This window comes from Parus major, chromosome 1 (genome assembly GCF_001522545.3).
Source record: "Parus major isolate Abel chromosome 1, Parus_major1.1, whole genome shotgun sequence".
Taxonomy (NCBI): Eukaryota; Metazoa; Chordata; class Aves; order Passeriformes; family Paridae; genus Parus; species Parus major.
In genome coordinates, this window is record NC_031768.1 from 6,537,539 (window position 1) to 6,561,251 (window position 23,713).

A 23,713-nucleotide genomic window follows, 5' to 3' on the forward strand; every position below is an offset into this window, starting at 1 on the left:
GGAGGCAGGAGAGACCCGGGAGAGCGGCAGTCCCTGCCTGCGGGGCGGCACCGGCACCGGCACCGGCACCGGCACCGGCACCGGCACCGGCACCGGCACCGGCACCGGCACCGGCACCGGCAGGAGCAGGAGCAGGAGCAGGAGCAGGACCAGCACCAGCACCAGCAGCAGCACCAGCAGCAGCAGCAGCGCCAGCAGCACCAACAGCAGCAGCAGCAGCCGAGTCGGGCGGCCCGGCCGGAGCCGCAGCGGGGCGGTGCCAGCGGCGGGGCGGGACCGGCACAGCCCGGCCGGAGCCGCCGCGGGAGCAGCGAGCCCGGAGCGCCATGGCCGAGAGATGCGATGTGCTCGTGGTCGGGGGCGGCATCTCAGGTGGGTGCGCGGCGGGGGATGCGAGACCCCGCATCCGAGCTCGGTAAAGCCGGCTGGGCACAGCCCCGTCCTCCGGGCCGAGTGCCGTGTGGTGCAGGCAGTATTTTATTGTTATAAACTATTCGTAATTTCAATTGTAGTGTTATTTTAGTTATTTTTATCTTATTTTTATTTTATAATTTACTTTACTATTTGTTTTATTATTACTAATCTCATTATTATTAATTCTATTATTATTAATTCTATTATTATTAATTCTATTATTATTAATTCTATTATTATTTCTATTATTAATTCTATTATCCATTTTATTATTATTCATTTATATTATCATTAAAATTTATTATTCTTTATTTTTATTATTATGGATTTCCATTATTACTTATTTTTATTATAATTTATTTTCGTAATAATTTGTTTTCCTTGTCGTTTATATCCATTATCGTTCATTTTTGCCATTATTTTTCATTTTACTAATTATTTTTTTTAAAATTCAATTTTATCCTATAGATTTACATTTTATTTTTCTGGTTCTTCCACTGTCCAGTCCTGGCATCCCCTGAACCTGTGCAATTCTTCCAGTACCCCTGGATCTTTTGGACAAGCAAGGCTAGAAGCACTTGCCATCCTCTGCACCCACTCCAGGGGTGTTAAGCAGAGGCCTTCGGTCACATGTGATTAATTTGAATCCTTGGCTGCCTTTTGTTCAGCTCAGGTAGAGGCATAAAGGAAAAATGCCTGAAATCAGCTGGATGAATAGGAAGTTTCTAGCTCCCCTTTCAGCACAGGTATGGGTTTGAGAACAGGAGCAGCCTGTTCTCATGGACAGATGGCTCTGGGAGCCCGGAGCCTTCTTGCCCTTGAGTGACAATCAGCTGTTTTTAACCCAGTCTGGGCTGGAATACCCCTGTGCCTGCCCACACCAAATCTCTCCCCTGAGCATTTTGTTCTGAAATACATGTGCCAAATAAATTGTGCATGGGTAGTAGATTCTTTTTCCCTATGCCTTTGGCATATCAAACAAAATTGCTTTTCGGCCCCTTAGCATTGGGAGGTATGGAATGATAGCTCCTGTCCCGTGTGGTGATCTCAGAGCATGATGAGTGTGACACGTCCACAAATCCGAGCAGTATCTCCTCCAAACCACAATTAATTGAGATCTGTTACAGAATGTGATTTTGTCCATCCATTTTTCTCATGACTTTTAATTTCCACTGTTTACTTATATATAATTCTAGATGTCTGTTTAACCATCATGCTAAGGTGTGTAGCATGCAATTTGAATGATACACAAAACGTAGAGACAAAACCGTAGGCATTATTTCCTGAGAAGGATTCTCTGATAACAAACTGCCAAATAATGTTTGAATGTTTCAAGTATGTTTATACAAACAGCAAAAAATTAACCACTGCTTTTCTATAAAGCACAGTGGGTTCTGAACACAGTGTTATGGCTAATTTTAAACTTACAACAAGTATCACAGAGAAACTCAATTAAAGTAATTAGTCTGTGGTAAATGTCTGTTCATGCCTCGTAAACATAAACATTTCCAGTGGCATGGTTTTGTACAGCAGTGGTGCTATGTGTTGAATGAGTCGGAGTGAAAGAGTCAGTGTAACAGCTTTTAAACTACCCTTGTTATTCCTGGTTGCCATGGGAATATTTTCGTGGCAGGCCTGCCCATCCCACTTAGGTTTTTCTGGAAGAGCATCAGGGCAGGGAAGCAGCGCTAAGCTGTGGCAAATCGTGTGCTTCGCTCTTTGCCATCTGCAGACAGCAGCAAGTGGCAGGGGAAACCAGTTTTCTACTTACTTCTCTTATTATTTAAAACCCACCAAAATGCTCCTGTGTCACGCTGTAGCAACTTTCCTCCTGTCTTCCCACAAAGGCTGAAAAAATATACAGGCACAAAGATTGCTTTAGACTGAGTACCTCTCTTCAGTCACTTTCCTTTAGCTGTTATGTACAGCTCCTGCTTCACCTCTGATTCACACCTGCCTGTAAATCTCTGAACTTGTGGCCAGGTGATGAAACTGTGGTTTTAGATCTCCTTACACTGATTTAACCCCTGCTAACACTGATTTAAAACCCCTGCTAACATGCACGGCTGCTGCAGAGATCTGCTGTGCACCACAGAGTGAAGTGTATGACTTTTAAAATGAGGCACTCCGGGATTGTTGCTGCTCCACAACTGGTGTGAGTTCCTACAGAAAGTCTCCTTTTTTGAGCTGCCTTCTGACCGTGGTTGCTGCCTGTAAAAGCAGCAGAAGGCTCTTGTCACGTTGAGATGTGCCCAAGCCACCCACTCCAGCCCTCAGCCAAGCAGGTAATTGCAGAGCAAACAAAACTTGCTGTGCCAGCAGCAGGATGCAAATAAACAATGTCACAGAGATATCTCCTTGCTGGTTATTTCTTTAGGTAAAGCAAGCTGCCCATTTGCAGACCCCCCTTTGGCAGCAGCTCTGCCCATCTTTTCATCCAGATGTAATTAGTAGGGTCTAAAATTTAAGGAGGGAAAAGCTGATAATGAAATAACAGTGCAGAGGCCTTCACAACCCTGGCAATCTCTGTTCTTTTATCTGAAGATGCCACTTCCTTTGCTGAATCATTTTTATTGTCATTTATTGCAGGTTTGATAGAAGGGAAGAATAAAACTAAAGAACTGGCCAATTTTTTTTTTTATTACATAAAAATCTACTCAAAATTAGTCTTCATTTCTTTCAAGTCAAAGTAATGTTCTGTGGCTTTTCTGAAGATGTCAGGTAATCCCAATGGTATTGATGATAATGAAGACCTTTGAGGAACAGGAGGATTTACTAAGGGTCGATTTGGTTTTATGGGTAAAACTTCAGCAAAAGTCTTTGAAAGTTTTTGCAAAGGGTGCACATTAAAAAGAAATATTTTAAAAGAAAATCTCCCAGAGTCAAAAAGCATATATGAAAATGCTTAGCCACACATTGCATGCAGTATGCCTGGTGCTAAAGAATGTTTATATCAGAAGCATAACAGACCCTCTTAGAGCTGAAATGTGCATCGTGACAGGTTCTTCTCTTTGCTTTGAGTCCTCTCTGTTACTTTGAAGGGCTCCTCTAGCACGAGGGTCAAAACAACTATGAGAAAACTATAAAGTTACCTCATCAAAGTTGTTTATCTTCTTAACTGAGACACCAATTACTTCAAACAAAACCTTGAAATCTGTTCAGAGATTTTGTCTAGACTTTCTCCTTTTGTTTTCAAAAGTGTCTTCCTATCCCTGCTTTTGCCTTGGGAACTGCTTTTGTTGTTTTGCTTTCAAATAAATGACCAGATTTTATCCTAATCTTATGCCAGTCCTACTTAATGAGATGCTTCTCTTAAATCTCTAGTGCACATATTTTACAATCAAAGTGAGATTAATTGATTTTTTTTTCTTAAAGGTAAAGTGTTTTCTTATTTATAGTGTTATTTGGAGTATGCCTGGTGTTTTGCTGTTCACAAGCAACCTGTCATGCTCCTGTAGGTCTAGAACCAAAACATACTGTAAGATAAAATAATTCAATTATTACTTTGGGTTTTAAAAATATTTCCATACCTATTTTTGCATTATTGAGATGCCACTGTGCTCTCTACTCTTCTTAAGCCTCACTTTTAATTTGTGTGACAATTTAATGTGCTTTATAATTACAGTAGCTCTCACTGCATCTGTGAACCACTGTCAAGTTAGTTTAAAAATAAAAATGAAACCAAAACAGACCAGGTGTTTTGAGGGCTATTATCTGATGATATTCTGTCTGTTTAAAAATAAACTAATGCAGAGGGAAAAATTGTTTTTTAAAATAAATCTGGGACAGATTTTTTAAAACAAATCTGTTATAGATGAAATACATAATATTCAGTAGATGCTTGTTTCTTTTTACCCTCCTGTAGTAAATTACAATGTCTCAATGCTCCTCTTCAGTCAAGATGGTTTACCAAACAAGACAATGTTTTTGGAGAGCATTACTAGTCTGGGAGTCCCATGCTAGGTGTCCATTTGGAGAAGAAAGAAACCCTACAAAACCAAAATAAGGGCATGAAATAGCCCATGGTCCATGAAGAGCCAGAATGGATCAGTCAGTGGGAGGACTCTGACCCTCTCCAGGGAATGTCACCCTCTCTGGGATGCACTCTGGCAAAGGCAATCCAGGATATTTTCCTGTCAGTTGACATGGTGAAACTCTTGGTTCACATTTTCAGTCACCTGTCTCTGTATCTGACAGCAGGAAATTATTCCTTTTGTACTCAACCACTCTCATGGCTAAAGCAGTATGAGCCAGTTACAGGGAACCTGCATTTGACTTCTAGACACTTCACATTAAAAAAACAACTTGGCAATGTACAGTAAACAGACCAGAAAGCAGCTGCATAATGTGAAATAGTTTGGTAGCCTAGGCAGCAGGGACAGCTCTTATAATTCACTGTCTGAGACCTCCTAATTGGTCTGAGAGTTGATTTGATAAGAAGCTTTCCAGTCTACCTGCAGGAGCCATCTCATCTTACAAGGCTCTGGGTGGTGTGTCATTAAGGAAAGGTTTTCCATTAGCTTATTTAACCATTATGAAAGGGTGTTGCTAGGGGAGGTTCATTCAGTCTGTTCAGCAAAATGTGAAAACTACTATGGAAGGGGAAAAAAGGTAAGCTAGGATGGCAAAAATTTGGGAAAGGAATTGCTGTTATGTCTATTATGGGAAATAAGTTATTATGGAAATAACTGGTAGAGAACTAAAGTTTATGTGCAGCAGTTGGTGTTAAATTTACAAACTGTAAAATCCACAGGATTTTCTAATCTGTGCTGCTGAATTGCTTTTGGAAACAGGAGAGGCTGAAAGCTCTTTGTAAGCAAGTTCTGTGCATTGTTTGGTTGGACAACCACTTTGGTGGGTTCTTTTAGTTGGTAAGATTTGTCAGAGTTTGGTCTAGCACTTGACTGGAACCTAATCACGCTGGAGATGGTGATTGGTGTTTGTCTGCATTAGGGAGTTGGTTCAGATCAAGTGTGTGATGTTCTGCTCTGTTCTTTTACATAGACACTGCCAGCTTGTTGTCTTGGGAAACTTAGTTTCCTTGATCAAAGATAGTGATGTGGGAAGAGTATGTATTTTAATTTTGTGCTCTTCCTCCTTCCAAGAAGACACAGTTAAAAATTACTTACTTGGTCATCACTACTGATGTGCACCTGCATCCTCTATGTCCATCCTCTCTGTCTTCTCCTTGCCTGCTTCTCTTTCTTTCATTTTCTTGCAGCATCAAGAGGTTGCCAAAAGATCACATTCTGCATACTTACAAATCATGATTTGCTCATTTTACTCCTTGGCACCATCAGTTTCAGGAGCTGCTTTAGAGAAATGCAATTCATTGTGGTTCCCCTGCTGTAATGAGTGATCAGTGTCAGTCAGTAACACGATGTCAGACACCACAGTCACACAGGTCTGGGTTAAACACTGGTGCCTGTGGTCCCAGTGGCTGTGATGAGCAGCCCACTGCTCTGGCTCCATCCTGGAGTGTTCAGGCTGTCTGAGATGATCTCAGGAGTGTGTTGACAAGGATGCTGTTGACTGCTGGAGGTACTCTCATCAACTGGTGTGTGTATGTAGTGTTATCCAAAGCTGGAGAGATGTGCCAAAAAGCTGTGTATTCATGTTTGCACTGCCTAAGTAGGCAGCCTGAGCAATGTGGGCTTATACAGCCCTGATAGTCCCAGAAGTAAATTTCCAGTGCTGCTTGTATTATTATAAACCAGCAGAGACTTTGCTCTATATTTACATATCTTACATAGCAGCTAATGACAATGAATTATGCTTTACGCTTAATTTAATCAATTCAGAAGGCTTTTCTTCTTCAGAAGTTATTATTCTGTGTAAACAATCTGGGGGATTTTGGCACATTTCCCACTGCCACAGTTTCTTTCTCCATAGCACAACTGACAACTGTAATTAAACAGTTATGTTATTTCATGATAAAAAACCATGTTGTCTCGCTGCCCCTTCCCAAAACAGGAGTTGTTTGCCTTTGTGTTGTGTCTCTGCTCTGTAGCAGTTATTTCACACAGTGCACTGATACAGCAGTGAAGTTTATCATGGTTATAAACCACGGGCAGGGCCCTAGATTACTGAAGACCTTCCTTTGGATTTCCTTTGCTGAGGATGTCTTGATGTACTTACAAAGCACTCAGGGATAATTCTAAAATCAGTCACATTCCTGAGAAATTGTAGTCATGGAACAGTTTGGGCTGGGAGGGACCTCTAAAGATGATGTATTCCAGCTGCTTTGCAATGAGCAGGGACATCTTCAACCAGATCAGATTGCTCAGAGCCCAGGGACAACTTCAACTAGATCAGGTTGCATTCAAAGCCCTTGCTTCGAATGTTTCCACCACCTCTCTTGTCCAACCTGTTCCAGCATTTCACTGCCCTCATTGTAAGAAATTTCTTTCTTTACATCTAATCTGAATCTACCCTCTTTTAGTCTAAAATCATTATCCCTTGTCTTATTGTGACAGGCCCTACTAACAATTTCATCCTCATCTTTCTGATAAGCCTTTTTAGGGACTGGAAGCTGTTTACTGTCTCTTACCCTCTCTTTACCCTCTCTTCTCCAGGCTGAACAACCCAAGTTCTCTCAGCCTTTCCTCATAGGAAAGGTGTTCAATCCCTTGGAACATCATTGGGGGCCTCCTCTGGACCTGCTGCAATAGGTCCTTGTCTTTTTTGTGGTGAGGAACCCAGGGCTTCAGCCAGGCTTTGGCTTCTTGAGGAAATTATATTCATCTCATTAAAGTTTTGATAATTTAATTTTTTACAGCCATTTTTGAACTTAACGTGATTATCCTTCTGGGCTGATAAACTATTTCAACCTTGTAAACTTATGTGAGATAATACTATTATTATTATTATTATTATTATTATTACTATTACTATTATTACTATTACTATTATTTCTTCCTTGAAAGATGGTCAAAATGTGATCATTCATGTAATCCACTAGTTTGTTTTTTTTCCTTGTGGACTGGTTTGTGTCAAGGTTTAGAATTTTGTGATGCTACATGATTCTCATTTAACATTTTTTTTGCTGTTTCAGTGGTCATTGAGGCTGCACTACAGGCCATTGGTATTTAAACCATGAATGACTAGCATTCTTCTAAATAACCCACCCATGCTCTGTATTTTGCACAACTTTCTCTGTCCTGTCAGTTTTCTGTTCAAACAGCTTGCTTAAAAGAAAAATCAGCATAAAGTCACTTGGAAAATTTCATTTTCTCCACAAACCATTATTTGGTTTGGGGCTGGAAGGGAAGAGAAAGAAGAATGGTCATCAGGGTCTCATTATTTGGGGATACCCTGATTTCTGGATAAGTTAGTAATAAAAGAGGTGTTGAAAAGTGCCTATCAAGCCAGAGAGGGGTTGCATTGACCTAGTCAAAACCCAGTGATAATACTATTTATGTGAAGAACAGGTTTCTGTTCCTTTTCCACCCACAGCCCCACAGGACTCAACTGTGTGAGCTCTGTGGGCTCTTTACAGCATCAGGAGCAGCAGCAGTGGATGGAGAGCAGGGAACTGCCCAAGAAAATGATGGGCATCGGGATTTTTGTAGGGGGTCTGTACAGGAAAGGAGGGCAGGGGAGAGGAGAGCAAGGGATAGGATGGGGGAATGAAAAGCAAAAACCATCCCTGGTAAAAATGGGTGATCTAGTCTAGAGAGTCTGAGACCTCGTGGGTTACTTCTAGTAGCTGGCACATCTGTCCAGATAAATCACAGGTACACTGATTTTTACCACTGAAGAGTCTGGCTGTGGCCCATTAGAGGCTTGGGCATCTTGCAAAGATTAAGTAGCAGTGGTGGCCTGTTGGCACTTAATTTTTCAGGTGGTTACAGAGTTCCCTGAAATTTGGATTAATTTTAAACCTGCTCATCTCACATTATATTACTTTGTACTATTCAGCTTTTTCAGGCTTTTCAGTTTCCACAGAGCTGGAAGTGAGGAGGGTGGGGAGGAAAGATGCCCCTGCAGCCTCCTGCCTCCCAGGCAGCTGGTCTTTATCTTGATAGTATAATTCATATATAAAACATTGAATTGAGTCTGTTCAGTTGACTGCACACAGCAACAGCTGATCAAACAGCAGGTTCATAGTGTGCACCATGATTACCTGGGTAGCTTGAGTATAAACTGGGCTCATTTTGCTTGAGTGATAAATCTGTGTTTGAATGTATTAAATATTGGAGCAAGGCACCTCTTTTGTTCCAAAATGAATTAATTTTTTATGAGGTAGCTTGGCCAGAGGCTGAATCAGAGATTTATGCTAAATAATGAGCGCAAATGAGGAAAGGAAAGGTGTAAATGCTTTTATTTTCCACTTTAGATATTTATCTTTTCTTCTATGCTTCCTTCACTATTTTTGCCCCCAGACATTCTATCAGAATTTATGGTATAATTCTAGTGGCAGCATTTTTTCTTTGATAGAAGTGATGTTTTTATATTTTTTATGTTTCATGTTTTTGTAACTGTTTGGCTCAAACTTCCTTCTGGCTGTCCTTGGATGGATGGAAATCACAAGTAATTTTATTTAGTGGTTCTCTTTTGGGCTTCTCTGAATGACATGTATGTTCTCAGCCTTTAGTATCTCAGCTGGGGAATGGTTTGGGCTTTCAGCAGGGCTCATCTTAATTTTTTGGTTGTTCAAATAAATAAAATGCTCACAAATCTCTGTAGGCTTTACAGTTTATCCTGTGTGTGTGTGTACACACCTACCCGTGGTCTGTGATTATGATGAGACTTTCCAAAGAGTCTCTGGGGCGTGGCTGTTTGGAAGTGACACTGAGAGAGGTGCTTAGTATAAATCTGTAATTATTACGTGCTCTTTGTGTGAAAATCATTAGCTGAAGATCAATTAAAATGTGAAACAAAATGGAATTGGGACACAATGGGTCTGCTGGGCTTTGCTGTTGCCCAGCCTGGCCTAGGTGAACACCTGTGAGTCATTAGATATTGAGACATCTGGGAAATTACATATTAATCTGTCAAGATATGAAAATAATAGTCTGATTAATTTTGAAGTTTACTTCTTCCAGTTTATTATGGTTTTTGAGCATTTACTTTACTTAGAGGCCTAAAAAAGTTAATTCTTCACTTGAGAACGAGCAAGACTTGGCAAAACAGATAAGCATTTCCCTTCTGAGGAAACTGTTGCATAATTTTGCTAAATTTTCCAGATGCAGCTTAACCTTTTTTTTCCCCCATTGCTGTGTATGGAAGGCAAAATTATTCTTCAGAGTAAATCTGGCTGGTGTTTTATTTGCTTGTAGATGTCTTCATAATAGTAATGCCTAAAAGGATGCTTTTAGGAAACTGCCTGTGTAGACCCTCAGCCAGTTCACTGTGCTCAGCTGTATTTGATCCAGTGCTATGATCTGTTTGCTGTAGCACTTTCAGTTCTCTCTGCCCTTTTTTTTCCCTCCTCTATTGTGTCTATTGTGTTTTGAGGCAGCCCAGATTGTAAACTAGAAGAAAGGGATGACCTAAGCTAAAGGAGGCCCTGGGACTGAGGGTGTGTAATAATATCAGAGTATAAATGATAATTACATTATTAATATTATTATTAATATTAGCTTTAACTTTTCAGTGTATCCTGGATCCATAACAAAGCACATGAAGAATGTGCTTTTTGTGCAGATTGTTTTTTTTTTACCTGACTGAAGCCTAGAAGACTTCTGCCAGGCTTTTAAAGTGTGAGGTGAGCATGGCTGTTCCTGACTGGTCCATTAAATGAAGAGAGCCCAGTAAATTATTGATACCAGAAATAGTCAACCTTTGAAAATCTGGAGTGCCCAGCTTTGTCAATATGAAGTGTTGAGGGGAACTCCAGATGTAAAAGTGAAGTGGAAACGAGGGAAGCCTTGGGCAGAGCAGCTGTGCCTGCAGTGCTTGAGCCTGGGTATCACTGCACCAAAGGTGATGGGTTTCCACCCAAAGGCCACAAATTGTCTTCATCCCATGCTTGGCAGGGCTTGGGCTCAGCACCCCACAACTGTGGTCATCTCACTCTTATCTACCCAGGCTCTGTATCACTTCACCACCTGCAATGCCTGGGACAAGTGTAGGCTGAATGTTTGCAATTCTGGTTTGAAAAACTTAATAAATGCTTAATAAATTCTGCTCCCTGCAGCGTGGATGGATCATCCAGGGGCTCTTGCAGGAAGATCACAGAAAGCTGGGATTAGAGTTTATGCTCCCATTAACTCATGGGGGTGCTCATACTGACCTCAGTGACAAAATTACAGAATTAGAGCTCAGACAGAAAAACTCATTGCCTTGGCTAGACAATGAAATGCCAACAGAAATAAATTATATTTGCTCATAGAGTACCATATCTTAGGCAGAAATGTTAGGCCCTTTCTACAAATATTTGAAGTAAATGTACATTTTAAGCAGATAGTCTGATTGATAATGTCTCTTTTTGCTCCTTGGGGTTTCTGAAACTCTAATGTTGTTGTTTTCCTAAGCTCCATAATGCTCTAGGTGAGTGATACTCCTTTTAATGACATTAATTGCAGCACGGTGATAGAATTTAGGAAAACAGAGTATTTCCCCCCCATGGCCAAAATACTTGGTTTAAAAAAGAGTTGCCCTGCTAATTTTCACTGTACTGTTTGGACATGAAGTTAAGGCATGACCAAGAGTGACAATTTACACTGGGTCAGCTCTACCATGGTTTTAGGGTCTGAACTATAATTTTTCAATTTTCTTTGGTGAGGTGGAGTCATATATCTAAATTACCATTGTTAAGACGGCCTAAATTAGAGAAGTTAAAAGGTTACCTTCACACTGAAGGCACAGTAATCTTCACAAAACCAAAATTCCTCAATATTTCCATAATGTGAGGAAGGTTAAAAATCAATCCTGTACCACCTTAACTCACCCAGACCCTGAGCCAACGCTGGTTTTGCTTTTTTGTTGCTGTTGTTATCTTGGTTTTTGTTTTGTTTACAATCCTTATCTATAATGCCTTGCAGGCCTTATTTTCTCAAGCCATTATTTCAATTAAAACATTTTAGCTGGCTAATGATGAGTGACAGAGGTAAAGGTGACCAGTGCCAGGTTCAATCTCTCAGCAGAGGAGCAGTAATCGGATTGTGTTCATTAGAGCACAAACAAGACCAATGCTATTAAATTGCAGTTTCTAGCACAGCAATGCAATAAAGAAGCTGTGGGGCACAAGGAGAAATCCCCTTGGTGCAAAATGGCAGCCTTGGTTGTGGGTGAGGTTTTTTCCCTGGTCCAGGGTCATGGTGACATGGAAATTGTAACATGTAAATTAATGCTGATGGCACTTAATTACAGGATGTTGTGGGGACATTTCTTAGAAGGAGGTCTGAGAGCCCTGAATATAAACAATTTATTTAAATTTTTGAGTAATTAGGTCTAAGCAACAGCAAACTGGTTTCTTCTAACTGATCTAATTTTTACATGCTTGAAACTTAATTCCTGTTTGAGAGAGTGTTTTTTCCTCTTTCCCCCAGAATTTACCTCACCTGCTTGGGGCACAATCCTCTGAGTTTCTTCTTATTGACCTCATTCACTGCAACTGTGTTGACCACAAATGGTGGTGTTCTCCCCAAATGTCCTTCTGCAGCATTAACAGATGGATTTTGTTTCTTTGGGTGCAGTGCAGCAGTTTTGGCCAAATTAATTAATTTGCTGCATGTATTTTGCAAGTATTTTGCAAGTATTCCCAAGCATCAAAGGTGGTAGTTCAGGGATACTGTACAAAGACATCTAATAGTGAGGAAAGTTGTATTTCCCATGTGATCCCACAGCAATACCAGCTTCTGTAACTTTTTGTAGATTTTGACAGATTTCCTGTTCTTTTCTTAGCATTTTAGATTCCCCTTCAGGTGGGGATTTTCAAATTTGTTTATTTAGGTTTGCAGGGGTTTTTTTGTTTTTTGTTTGTTTTTCTGGGAGTATTTGTTGGGTTTTTTTGGTTTTTTCTCTTTTCTTTTGAGACTCATCACTTAAATTAAGAAGTTAAATCCATAGCCTCTCTGGTTAAAATGAGACTTAATATCAAGAAGAAGAATACAAAGATTATTAAAATAACAGCTTCAGTGTGTTAAATATCCATGGAATTCATCTGTTGAATAATTTAATAATTCAGTTAAAAATACTTGAGTTCATTTACCTTAACCTGAAGTCTTGTCTGCATATACTCAATGGTGATATGTTTCCATTTTTTGCAGTCAGTCTTGTGAAACATTTCTGCATCCCACAATTTCTCCATGAACCCTGGAGCAGAGGATGGTGCTTGCTCTGCAGGCTGAGTGTTCTCCCATTTCCAAGGTGCAGTCTGGGACTCGTCCTCATGCTGAGCCTGGTGCTGTGTTTGCCCTGGGCTGCACCAACACTGCTCTGCCCACTGGATCTGTAAAGCAGCATCTGCTCCCCCACATCTCTGCAGACTCATTGATTTAGATGTGGCTGAACAGGCTGACAGCCATGAGAAAAAAAATATAAATAAACATTTGCAAACATATCTTTTGTGTCAAAATAAATACAGGGAGGAAAATGTTGGCAAATTCCGTGAACTGAAGGAAGTTCTGCATTAAGACCTGCAAGTTAATACAGCACAATGGCAGCATTTATTCCTCCTCAATGTACAATTTTAGTCAAAGGGAGGAATTTTTAGATAAGGTGAACAATTTTTTTTTGTGCCAGCCATTTTAGAAGCTGTTAATTGAACCCCTGTGGTTTAGAATTTTCTTTGCTCCCTCCATGAATTAAAATTTAGAATTTGTAGATGACTTTTGTAATTATATAAATGAGAGAAGCAATTTTTTTTTTCCTAGAAAGGAGATAATAAATATGGAGGAACATGGTAAGGTAGTGAATAATACAGAGAAAGTACAATAGGAACACCTTCAGAAATTTACAGCTTTTTGGAGGTGTGACTTCCAGTCATGTCCTTTCTAATGTTTCTTTTTGTTGAAATGCTAAGATTAAAGGGTGTTTCAATAAAATTGCTGATTCCAGGTAGAATAGAATGATGTTACTAAATTTCAATCAGTTTTTTTTTAGAAAATATACTTTAAAGTGCTCTTTAGATAGTCAAATATATTTGATCATAGGGCCACATTGTAAAGCACATGGAGGTCAGATGAAAAATGAGACTTATAAACATATATAACAAAGATTTGATTCTGTGATCTTGGAGATATTTCCTGATTCTATGAAATAGCAGTTTAGATTTTTCCCTTGCATAAATATTTAAGATTTTCTGTTAAAAAAATAAATTAAAAATCTGAATTAGTCATTCTCTCAGGATAAGAAAACTGCTGATGTTAGGAAGCGAGGCTGTAATGAAGCTGTTTAGTGAAATGGTGCAATTTAAGGTGTTTAGTAGGTACAGAGACATCAAGCAAGAAAGAAATAAGTTGGAGCTGAAGATGAAATAATTACTGTGATGATTACATTTGAGCCCAATCTGTGTGAGTGCAGAGTGCTTCACGATGGAGAAAGAAATGATTTTCGTGACTTGAACTTGCATTATAAGATTCTGGGGGAGGCAATCTCCCACCAGGATCTCCGGGTGGCTGCCGTTGGGTACCGGGTTGCCATGGTAACAGATGGAGGCTTGCCCGGTTAAGCATCCTCCAAACCCGGTGGTATTTTCAGTCAGGGGCTTCAAATACTCATCTTTGCTTCTTTGTTGTTTGCATTAATTATCTGCCTCTTGGTTCTTTATGTAGAACTGCAGGTGAGGCTGCTTAACTGTTTGTTTTCTGCTGTATCCCTCTCTATATATTTATATATGGCTCTCTGCGGCCCCTTGGAGAGAGCTGACCTGTGCTGGAAACTGGACCCAATTTCTGTCTTCTGTGAAGTGGTGGAAAAACTGGCTGAGCCCTTATATTGCAGTTCAGATCTGATTCTACTGACGTGCTCCTGGGGTGGAGGGAAAGCTGCCTCTGAGTGACAAAACACTGTGCATGAAATAGGAGCAATGATATCATAAGTCACAGTTTTGGATGGCTTTTGCATTTGAATGCAGCTCTTTGCCTTGTCTGTGGGGAATGGGGGCAATTTCAAAGATCTGCCTTTTGTTAGTGAGGTGTTAGAGTGGCAGGTAAGCCAGAGGCAGTGCTGGAATGTGAAATGTGAAGGGTTAAACTTCACAAGAGGAGACCTTATATCATGTGTGACTGGTTTTCTTTGCAGGTGTCATGTGTGCTCTGTCTGCAGCAATTGGGGCACAGAGAGATCACTCTGACTCTTGTCCAGAAACAAGGTTGTGGTTTGTGGGGTTTTCTGCAGCAGTTGCTAGTTTGTGAAGAGCAAACCTCAACCTCATGCCCCAATATTCACATTCTAGTGTTCATTTCCATCTTAATATGCTTTTGTTGCTGTTCCCAGTGCCTTACATGCCCTTGTACCACTTTGGCTCAGAGCTGTCCCTCCACATCACCCAGTCCCCTCACTTTTATTATACTGACAGTCCAAGAGCCAATTTGGGGCCTTGGCTGCAGCTCCAGGAACAGGTATGGAGTGGTGTGGCAGTACTGTGATTCCCAGTGTGTGAGATACCAAATCCAGCAGCATTCCCACCTGACACTTGCACTGTAAAGTGGTATCTGTCACCAGCAGCCTTGAGTTATACTGTTCTGTGTGTGCTAAGACACCGACTCTGGTCCTTTGCTGTGCCCTCTGACCTCCTGAGCCTCTGCCTTTGCTTCTTCCATCTTCTTCCTCTTTGTGATGATTTCTGCAGCAAACCTGGGACCAGAGTGGAGCTGTGATGTGGCTGAGAGGAAGGGGGGACCACCAGCCCTTGAACTGATGCTTAGCCCTTGGTGATGCTTAGTTTGGGAACCCTGCAGACTGCATTTTCCAAGCCCCAAGGACACAATTCCTCCCCCTGCAGAGATCAGATCTGCTGGAGGATGAGCATGGATGGGCCAGTGAGATATTAACAAGCCTGATCCTTCCCTCAACACTGTTCTGGTTTTTTGTTTTTGCTTCAGGAAAGAGTAAAATCTTGTCCATCTTTAACAGGTCCATGTATGAATGTGGCAGGGGGTGGGAGAAAGGTGGCACATGGCCCAAAATAAACATTGGGCAATAAATGGTAGGTGCAATCAGGTGGATGGAGAGCGCAGGAGGAAACAAGGAGGTGGTGCCTGGGCTGCGAATCAGCTGCGTTTCAGTGGAGTCCAGATAGTTATCTTTTCACAAACTTCTCTCTTGGTTCAGCTCCTGGGAATAAACTGCCTTTGTTCCCAGCAGCACTGAAATGTTTATTCATTAGATTTTAATAAAGAAAGTCAAATCTCATATCCCTTAATCAGTGTTGGTAACTGAATGCTATTAATTGATTACTCAATACCTGTTAGCATGAAAAGCCAGCAGAGACCTTCAGTGACAACAGTCTTCAGTTTATGCATTCATTCTGTAAATTATTAATAACTGCTATTGATTCTCTCCCAACTGATGAAATATTTGTCTTTTCTGAGGAGTAACTTCTTTTTTCTTTAAAAGATAAGTCAGATTTATTTAGGAGTTTTGTTGCTTAATTTTCCTCCAGGAGCCAATCTCTCTTTGCAAGTTGTTCAGAGGGGTTGTCCACGTTTACATACCATGGCTGCTTTTACATTATGTTCTTCCTTGGTATCTTCAAATGTTTTTGAGTGTAGTCATGACCACAGATCCAGCCAGATGTTTTTGCAATATAATTTCCTCAGCAGGAAGTACGGAAAGACCTTTATCAGTTTCATTACTGTTTTTTTCACCAGCATTTATGTGAAAATCCAAGATAAGTAAGCCCACGAAACTAGGAAAGAAAGAAAAAAAAAAAAGGCAGGGGGGTATGATGTTTAAATGGAAACATCTGCAGCTTGTCTTCAGAAAATGTCAAATTCTTTAGATAGATAGGTTGACACTATTGCAACATTCTTTTCCTTTCTTTTTCTTTTTCTTTTTTTTTTCAGTTGGGGAAAGAAAGAGCTTAACTGCAGCACATTGCAGCAGTTTCACTGCAGGGCTAGGAGCAGGATTGGCTTCTCCTGTTCCCAGTCCATGAGTTGGTGACCAGAATGTTCTGTAGCCTCTCCCCAGGACTGCTGTATTTTCTTCATTTTCGTTTCATTCAGTCCTGCCATGTTATCTTGGACCATCTGTTTTTGCTGTCAGTGCTTTTTGCCATTTCTTCCACGGCTGCTTTCTGCTTGGAACAATCTGCTTGGCTGACAACTCAAAAACTGCATGTACTAGGACACACAGAGGGAGCTGATTGCATTCTCATGGTAACAAGGCAGGGAGCCAGAAAGGATAGATAAATTATGATGTATGAGTGTGGCTTCCAGCCTGGCCTCTTGCTGAACTTTATTCAACACATCCTGTTGGTTCTAAAGGATGATACAACCTGCTAGAATATAACTCTTGCCCTACTAGAAATTCACATGTGGCCAAAGTAAGCACCTCGGTTTATTTAAATCTCAGTTTGTGCTGAAGTAAAAGGCAGAGATGATCTTAGGAGGAATGAGAGGTTGTGGGCTGGATTCCCTCCATGTGCACCCTTTCTAGTTCCCTTCATTCCCACAGCAGCATGACAGGGTTTGACACTGATATTTTCCACTGCCAGTGTGGGGATCTATGGCATCACAACCAAAAAGAGATATTGCCTCGACTATTTTTACTGTTCCTTCACTTGGGTGTCTCAGCTTCAAGAGACGCAAGATGGAAATAAAATGTATTAAAAAATGGATGAGGAGCAAAGCAATATTTTGGGGTAGACTTAGCCATACTTTTAATTCTTCTTGTCACACACAGCTGCACTTTCTGTCTCTTCTTAGTCAGACCACGTGTTCTTCTGGAGATGAAACCTGTGACCTGATGTTTGGGAACTCTGCTACAGTACTTCAAAATACTCAGAACTGGAAAACAGAGACATAGAACAAGTGTCAGGAAAACTTGACTAATTTAGGACAGTCCTAATAATACTTCTTCCTTTTTTTGGTTGTTGTTGGGGTTATAAAAAATGAAATGTTTGGGAGGACAGTGTTCTGTTTAAAAACAACAGTTTGTAAGTTCTCTGCCTGGCTGGGTGACCCTTGTACCAAGTGCTGGCTGATGCATCAGGATTCCTGAGCAAAACTTGCTCAGCACATGTAAAACTGGACAACAAACTGTTTAATTAGGTGGCTTCGGTTCCACTTAATGATTATTGGGTTTTGAGGGTTTTAATTCCATGACCTCACCACTCTGGCAGTGTTTGAATAAAAAATTCAGGAATTGGATGGACAGCTATGAGAGTGTTTACCTATCGAGTCACAAAAACTGTGCAGCACATATACAGCAGTATTCTTTAATTGCTTTTCTTTTTTATCTTGTAGGTCTTTCAGCAGCCAAGCTACTGACTGAGTCAGGCTTGAATGTGGTGTTGCTGGAAGCCAATGACAGAGTTGGTGGAAGAACCTTCACCGTAAGGGTAATTATCCCCAGTGCCATTTATATACTACATACTCATACTAACAGTGTGTGCCATATGGGGGAAATTTCCAGACAACACGGTGGAAATTTCCTGATGTTGTACCACTAAGAGTAGGGAAAGACTGGCATGATGGTAGGAACATAATATTTCTGTGGTCTTTGGGCTCTGGAGTCACCCAGCTGGGAAGGAAAATGTGATGAGCTAAGTTTCAAAATCATTTCCTGGGGAAAGACACTGCGTAAATCTCTGTGGAAGAAACACCAACCATGCTGTGAAGTCTTGAGCTGAACTGTGACATGCCCATGGTGTAGGGCAGAGGAATGTCAGGGCTGCTTGGAAGCTAGAACCACCCTGTCTTCCTTCACTCCCTTCTTCTGCTCTGTCTTGGTGTGGGACACCCCTCTCACTCTGCCCATTAGAAAACCTTGCCTGTGCTGCTTCCTAGGAAGGAGATTTCTAAACTACTCATTGCTGAGATGCTTGGCTGAGCAAGAGCTGCACAGATGTCTCTGACTCTCCTCTCTCTGCCAGCCAGGCTCTTGCCTCTTTCTAAGGCTGCAATGTAACAGTGGGTCACCTATTCTGGTTATGAACTCCAAATTGTAATCAATATGCTAGTTATGAACTCAGTAATCACCACACCAGAACTCTACCAAACAATTTGTTTTCCATGGGGAGAAGAATCTTAGCCAAAATGCTCTGGGAGTATTTTATTTAATTTTCATTTCATTCCTCTGTATTGCTCTTTTAACTTGTGTGCTATTTACAAAGGGCTTATCCCTTTTGGTTTTGTTTTTTTTTTTCTTCCCTTTTGTGTGTGTTGTGTGTGAAACACCAGAATAAGCAAGTTAAATACGTGGACCTTGGAGGGGCTTACGTGGGGCCAACACAGAACCGTCTCCTGCGGCTCTCTAAAGAGTTGGGAATAGAGACGTACAAAGTGAATGAAATTGAGCACCTGATACACCATGTCAAGGTAAGAGACACTCTCAAGCTGCTGCTGTAAACATGAACATTGTAGTGTTGTCCTTTCTCCTTGTTTTCCACTCTTCCTGCAGTGGTGAATACCTGTTTGAGTATGCAAACTCAAATAATACTTGTTTGAGTATGCAAACTCAAATAATACCTGTTTGAGTATGCAAACACAAATAATACTTGTTTGAGTATGCAGCATCTGAGTTGGTTATAAAAATAATTATGTTGATAATGAAATCACCAACAGATTTCTATACTAGTACAAATTATGACAAGCACACACATTAATGTGTGTGCCCTGTGGGAACATCCCGTTAGCTCATGCCTTGGTTCAGGCCTCACCACTTAATTGAAAGCTCCCAAAAAATTTCCTAGTTTATGAATGGTGCAACTGTGACTCTTCTGTGCAGGTCAGCTCTGATATGCACTGCCCAAGGTGTCTGAAAATTCCTTTCAGCTGTCCTGGATGTATCTCCAAGCAGGCTGAAAGTCTCTCAGGATGGGCATCCTAAACCAGTGACAATTATGCTGATGGAAAGAAACATGAGAGGTTTTGTCTGGTTTTGCTGATGGGGAGACTTAACATGCAGAGTAGCAAAATAGTAACTGCAAAAGGCTCTGGGAACCAGACAGACTTGTGGAGGCAGATCTGAGGGATCTGTTCATGGTCTGAAATAGAACAGCTATGGCAAAGCTGTTAAAAAAACCCACGTATTCTCAGTAGTCATTCTCCAAAAGAGCATCCTTTCTCTTTTCCTGATATAGACCAGTGTTGCATTTGTACAGAAAGGAAACTTTCCTGGTTAGACCCAAGGAAGTTAACTCTGGGTTTCATTATGGAAAAGCCATTTTCATTAGGAAAAACCATTGTGCAATGACTGGCAAAATATTTGTAGTTGGTGTTTGATCAAATGTTAAAGAAGACATTTACAGATTGGGAAAAAACAAAAAGATGTCCTGTCATGTTTTCCATTATTTTTCCACTCAGTTGTTATAAAAAAGAAGAGTGTTCTCTCAGTGATTTGATATGGTGATTGTCTGTATTTACCATTTCTGTGGTAGAACTAATGGATACATCCACACTGCTCTGATTTGTGTGCCTCTGCACATCATCTTCAAAGCCAAATTTTCTGTTCACAGTATTTGGCCTTCAAATCTCCCCAGCAGTGATAGGAGGTCATGTCACAAGGGGAAACACTTGATATGACCAGTCAGGATGCCCAGCTGGTCAGGCCAACCTGCTGTCCAAGCATGGTGGCATTCCAAAGTCCTGCCAGAAATCACAGTTTTTTGGGGTTGTTCCCAGCCAAGTGTTGAAAGTCTCCAAGGACAGAGATCCCAGCTGCTGGCTGAGTACTCCCAAGCTGTGCTCAGAGCCTAAAGGTTGTATGGAGACAGTTTGTAGGCTCAATGGCCTGTAGGAGTTTCTGAAGAGAGGAGGGAGAGAATTGTGTGCCAGAACTCCCTGGTAGCCAAACAAGGTGTAAAGAGAAGAGATAATTCCACAGACAGTAGCACATCCTTTGCATTTCCCAATTTCATTCATTTAAAATCTTTTATTTCCACTTTTCTTCTGTGTTTATACAATTGTGGGGAAACATTAACACAGTTGAAAGATTACTCACAGTTACATAATCGGCATGTGAGCACTATAGAATAAACATATCCACTGTCTTGTGGCCAAATCTTCAGCATTTCATGTATCTTCAACACATTCCTCACAGGTTTCTGAGCCATGTGGCTTGTCCATGGTTTCTCTGAAAATGTACAGTGCTTGTGTGCTCCTTGACATCTAGGCAGTGCTCCCAAGTCGTAGATTCAAAGTACACAAAGGGCTGTGTCCCCTGTGTGAATATGAATTCACCCACTGACCCAAGCTTGGTGACTGTGGCCAAATGTAATTAAATTCTGGACCACAAAATTATCCGAGCCCAGAGAGGCAATGAAACCTAAAGGTTTTTATTCTTCTTTTGCTACACAAAAATCAGGCATCACAGTGCATCTTGTAAAATCAGCCTCTGCTTTAACTTATACCCAAAGGCAAAATCAAGCCTTTCATAGTTAATTAAATTCATTTTAGAGGCTTTTTAATACAAGTAATGTATGCAGCTTCTTTGTACTACAAAATGAAAAGAATGCATTTTGTTGATCTCTGGGTGGGTCTCTGCTAATTAGGTGTTACCAACTTGATTGGGTTGCATGGTTCTTTTCTCCTTTAATCTTTCTTTAATGCCAGGTTCCATTGTGAGATTATTTTTGGTTTTATATTGCGTGTGATATCTTCACAGAAAGTCAAAATTATGTTTCTTGCCCTACATTTTTTTTCTTTTCCCTCCACTTGTTAAGCAGCCTTTTTCATGGTCTTTGAAAAGAGATTAGTATGTTCTTTTCATTTTTGTAAATACCGGTTCATCAGCCTTAGTGAGAAAATTAGTATAGCTCTGTAAGTAGTATTTGGTAGGCAAATTGCTGCCTGAACACCATTGATTTTTCAATAGCCTAGCTGAAATTAGGTTCATAAATCCAGTTTTAAGAAGCAAAAGCTGAGCTGAGAAGTCATCATCTCCTAAGAATTCTCCCACTGGACTGGTAGGCAGACGTAAAATCTGTAAAAATTATTCTAAAATTAAGATAGCATCTTAGCTTCCCAGGAGAGGATTCAGGGTCCTACCTTAGATATGCAAATTTGAAACTTTTGACTATTGTTTATTTTCCTCACCAAAATGACAGCTTTTGTCTTTCAAAAACAAAGCTAAGAGCATATAGTGCAGGTAATTTTTACCATGTAACAGTCCCTGGAAAGACTGAAATATGAAAGCATGCCAATTATTGGGAAGGTTTAATTAACAAATTTTCCTTGTTAATTCAAGTTGTACTTCACTTCTGTGGAGTCTCATTAGCCATGCCAACTTTCTGCCTTTTAAAACACAAATTTACCACATCTTCAGTTGTACTGCAGGTTCGTTGTCCGAGATAATTATGGGGCTGGTTTGCTCTGCCATCCTCAGTCTCTGTGAGGAAACATTTCTTTATATGAATGGTTTGCCCAATGAATGTTTTTACATAATTCCTTCATGTACTGTGAGGATGATCCACACTTTGTCCAGCTGCGGTGCCAAATCTGCATCCTCTGATCCTATTTTCTACCAGATCTTTTTATGGATAATACCATTGATTCTTCCTGGAAATTCCTTATTATAAAAAATGGTAGAAACACGTGTTCCTTCTAATCTCTGTGTTGTCTCAGGGCAGGCTGTGGATAGTGCTAACTGTTGGAGTCTGAGGCATAGAGTGTGCCTTTGTCTCTGATACCTAGCTCTGACATCCAGGAAAACACTGAATTTCATATAGCACCATGAAAATAATTGTTAAAGTTAAATAGAAAAGCTAAAAGTGTGTGTAGATTAGAGAGTTTTCTTAAGTCACTGGGTAAAAAAGTTAAAGTTTAGAGTATAAGCTAGTTTAGAAAACAGAAGACAAGATAGAGGATTTAAGGTGTTGTCTCTTTTCCTTCTTCTTTCTTCTTCATCTTCTTCTAGAGGTTTTTGGGTACTAATAGGTGATTGGATAGAGAATGCCACAGTGCAGCACACAGGTGTTGGGTCATTGGGTCACTAAGAAAAATAATATATGTGTCTATTGTTAATTAGATTAAAATAATTTAGTTTAATAATTTATTAGTCTAAAGTAAAGAGACTGCATAGTTCAGAGCCATTTTGTGCCATATGAGCCAGCTTGAGCCAAAGCTGTGGTAGGTAAACTTGTGCAGACAGTCTGGGGAGGACCTGCCAAGTCTTTTAATTATATATTAATAAACAGGAGAAACAAGAAGCTAATGAGCCTTTTGGAGTATCCTTTCTGAAACAGAATTGAGATAAGGGAAACTCCCCTTTGAGAGGGTATCCCAGAAGGGCTCAGCCCTGAAGAGACCGAGATCCCACCCCAGCACTAAGAGCTGGCTGATAAAGCTGGCTATTTTCACAGCTTGTTGCACCTGAAACATTCCTCATGTGGTTATAGTGGACTTGGTTCTTTAGCACCAAAAAGGCCCCATTGCCATGGCACCTATCCTGGGGGTCTTTCAGGTTGAGATGCTGGGGGAGATGAAGGATCCCCTCCCCAGTCACTGGATAAATTCTTGACAGCAGCTGCCACCACATCATTACCTCAGTTAAGTGCCCAGTAAGAGGATGGGGTTTCTTCATGCTCATCCCTCTGCCAGCAGTGCTGGCTGGAGGTGTCTGAATGCATCTCATGCCCATGTGAAGTTTGGCACCACCTTCATACAAGGGTGAATAATTGACAGCTCTGGGGAGTGTGATGACGTGAGCCCTGCCTGCAGCACCTCATGAAGGTGAATATTTAATCCTATGCACACAGTGCCTTTAACCAGGACCCCAAATCTGCACTGATTTTGCCAGGTTAACTACTGATCTACAGCAGACTTGCAGAACAAAATTTTACAACCCTCTTGGGTGTCATTCATTTTCATCACTATTGTGCTTATTAAAATGCAGTTTGCAAGTGGTCTTGTTCATGAATTAGAAATATGATGGTTGCCTTGTATTGGGATTTAATTAGCAGCTGGATAAGTGACTGCTGTATCTACAGCTACAGAATTTAGTGGTGTTTCTTCTGTGATACCTGTGATATATGCACTGAAGCTAAGCAATATGATTTATTTAAGCTTTTCAGCTGCAAGTCTAAGGGCAGTGTCTCTGGCATAGTCTGTAGTATAGAACATAACTGCTTAAATGGATTTTGAATGACTAGATAAAAGTGCTTTCATTGTTCTTTGTATATCTCAATTAGAGTGCAGTCAGAGAATGGAAAGACTGTGAGACTCAGTAGCTATCAGTTTAAGTG

General features: G+C 40.7%; 1 protein-coding gene and 1 long non-coding RNA gene across 3 annotated transcripts in view; both read left to right on the forward strand.

Annotated features, from left to right (window-relative positions):
- The first annotated feature begins 266 nt into the window (after window positions 1–266).
- The window catches only part of LOC107210273 (amine oxidase [flavin-containing] B-like), a 50,659-nt gene continuing 27,212 nt past the window's right edge, over window positions 267–23,713 (forward strand). For both annotated transcript variants that reach the window (XM_015640848.3, XM_015640859.3), the window contains exons 1-3: window positions 267–372; window positions 17,775–17,869; window positions 18,711–18,848. In XM_015640848.3, coding sequence (XP_015496334.1) covers window positions 327–372; window positions 17,775–17,869; window positions 18,711–18,848 — 279 coding nt within the window. In that variant the 5' untranslated portion in view covers window positions 267–326. The remainder of the gene's footprint in view (window positions 373–17,774; window positions 17,870–18,710; window positions 18,849–23,713) is intronic.
- Window positions 9,632–12,922, forward strand: LOC117243888. The gene is made up of 2 exons (XR_004495872.1): window positions 9,632–10,123; window positions 12,630–12,922. It is a non-coding gene; the product is annotated as an uncharacterized LOC117243888 (long non-coding RNA).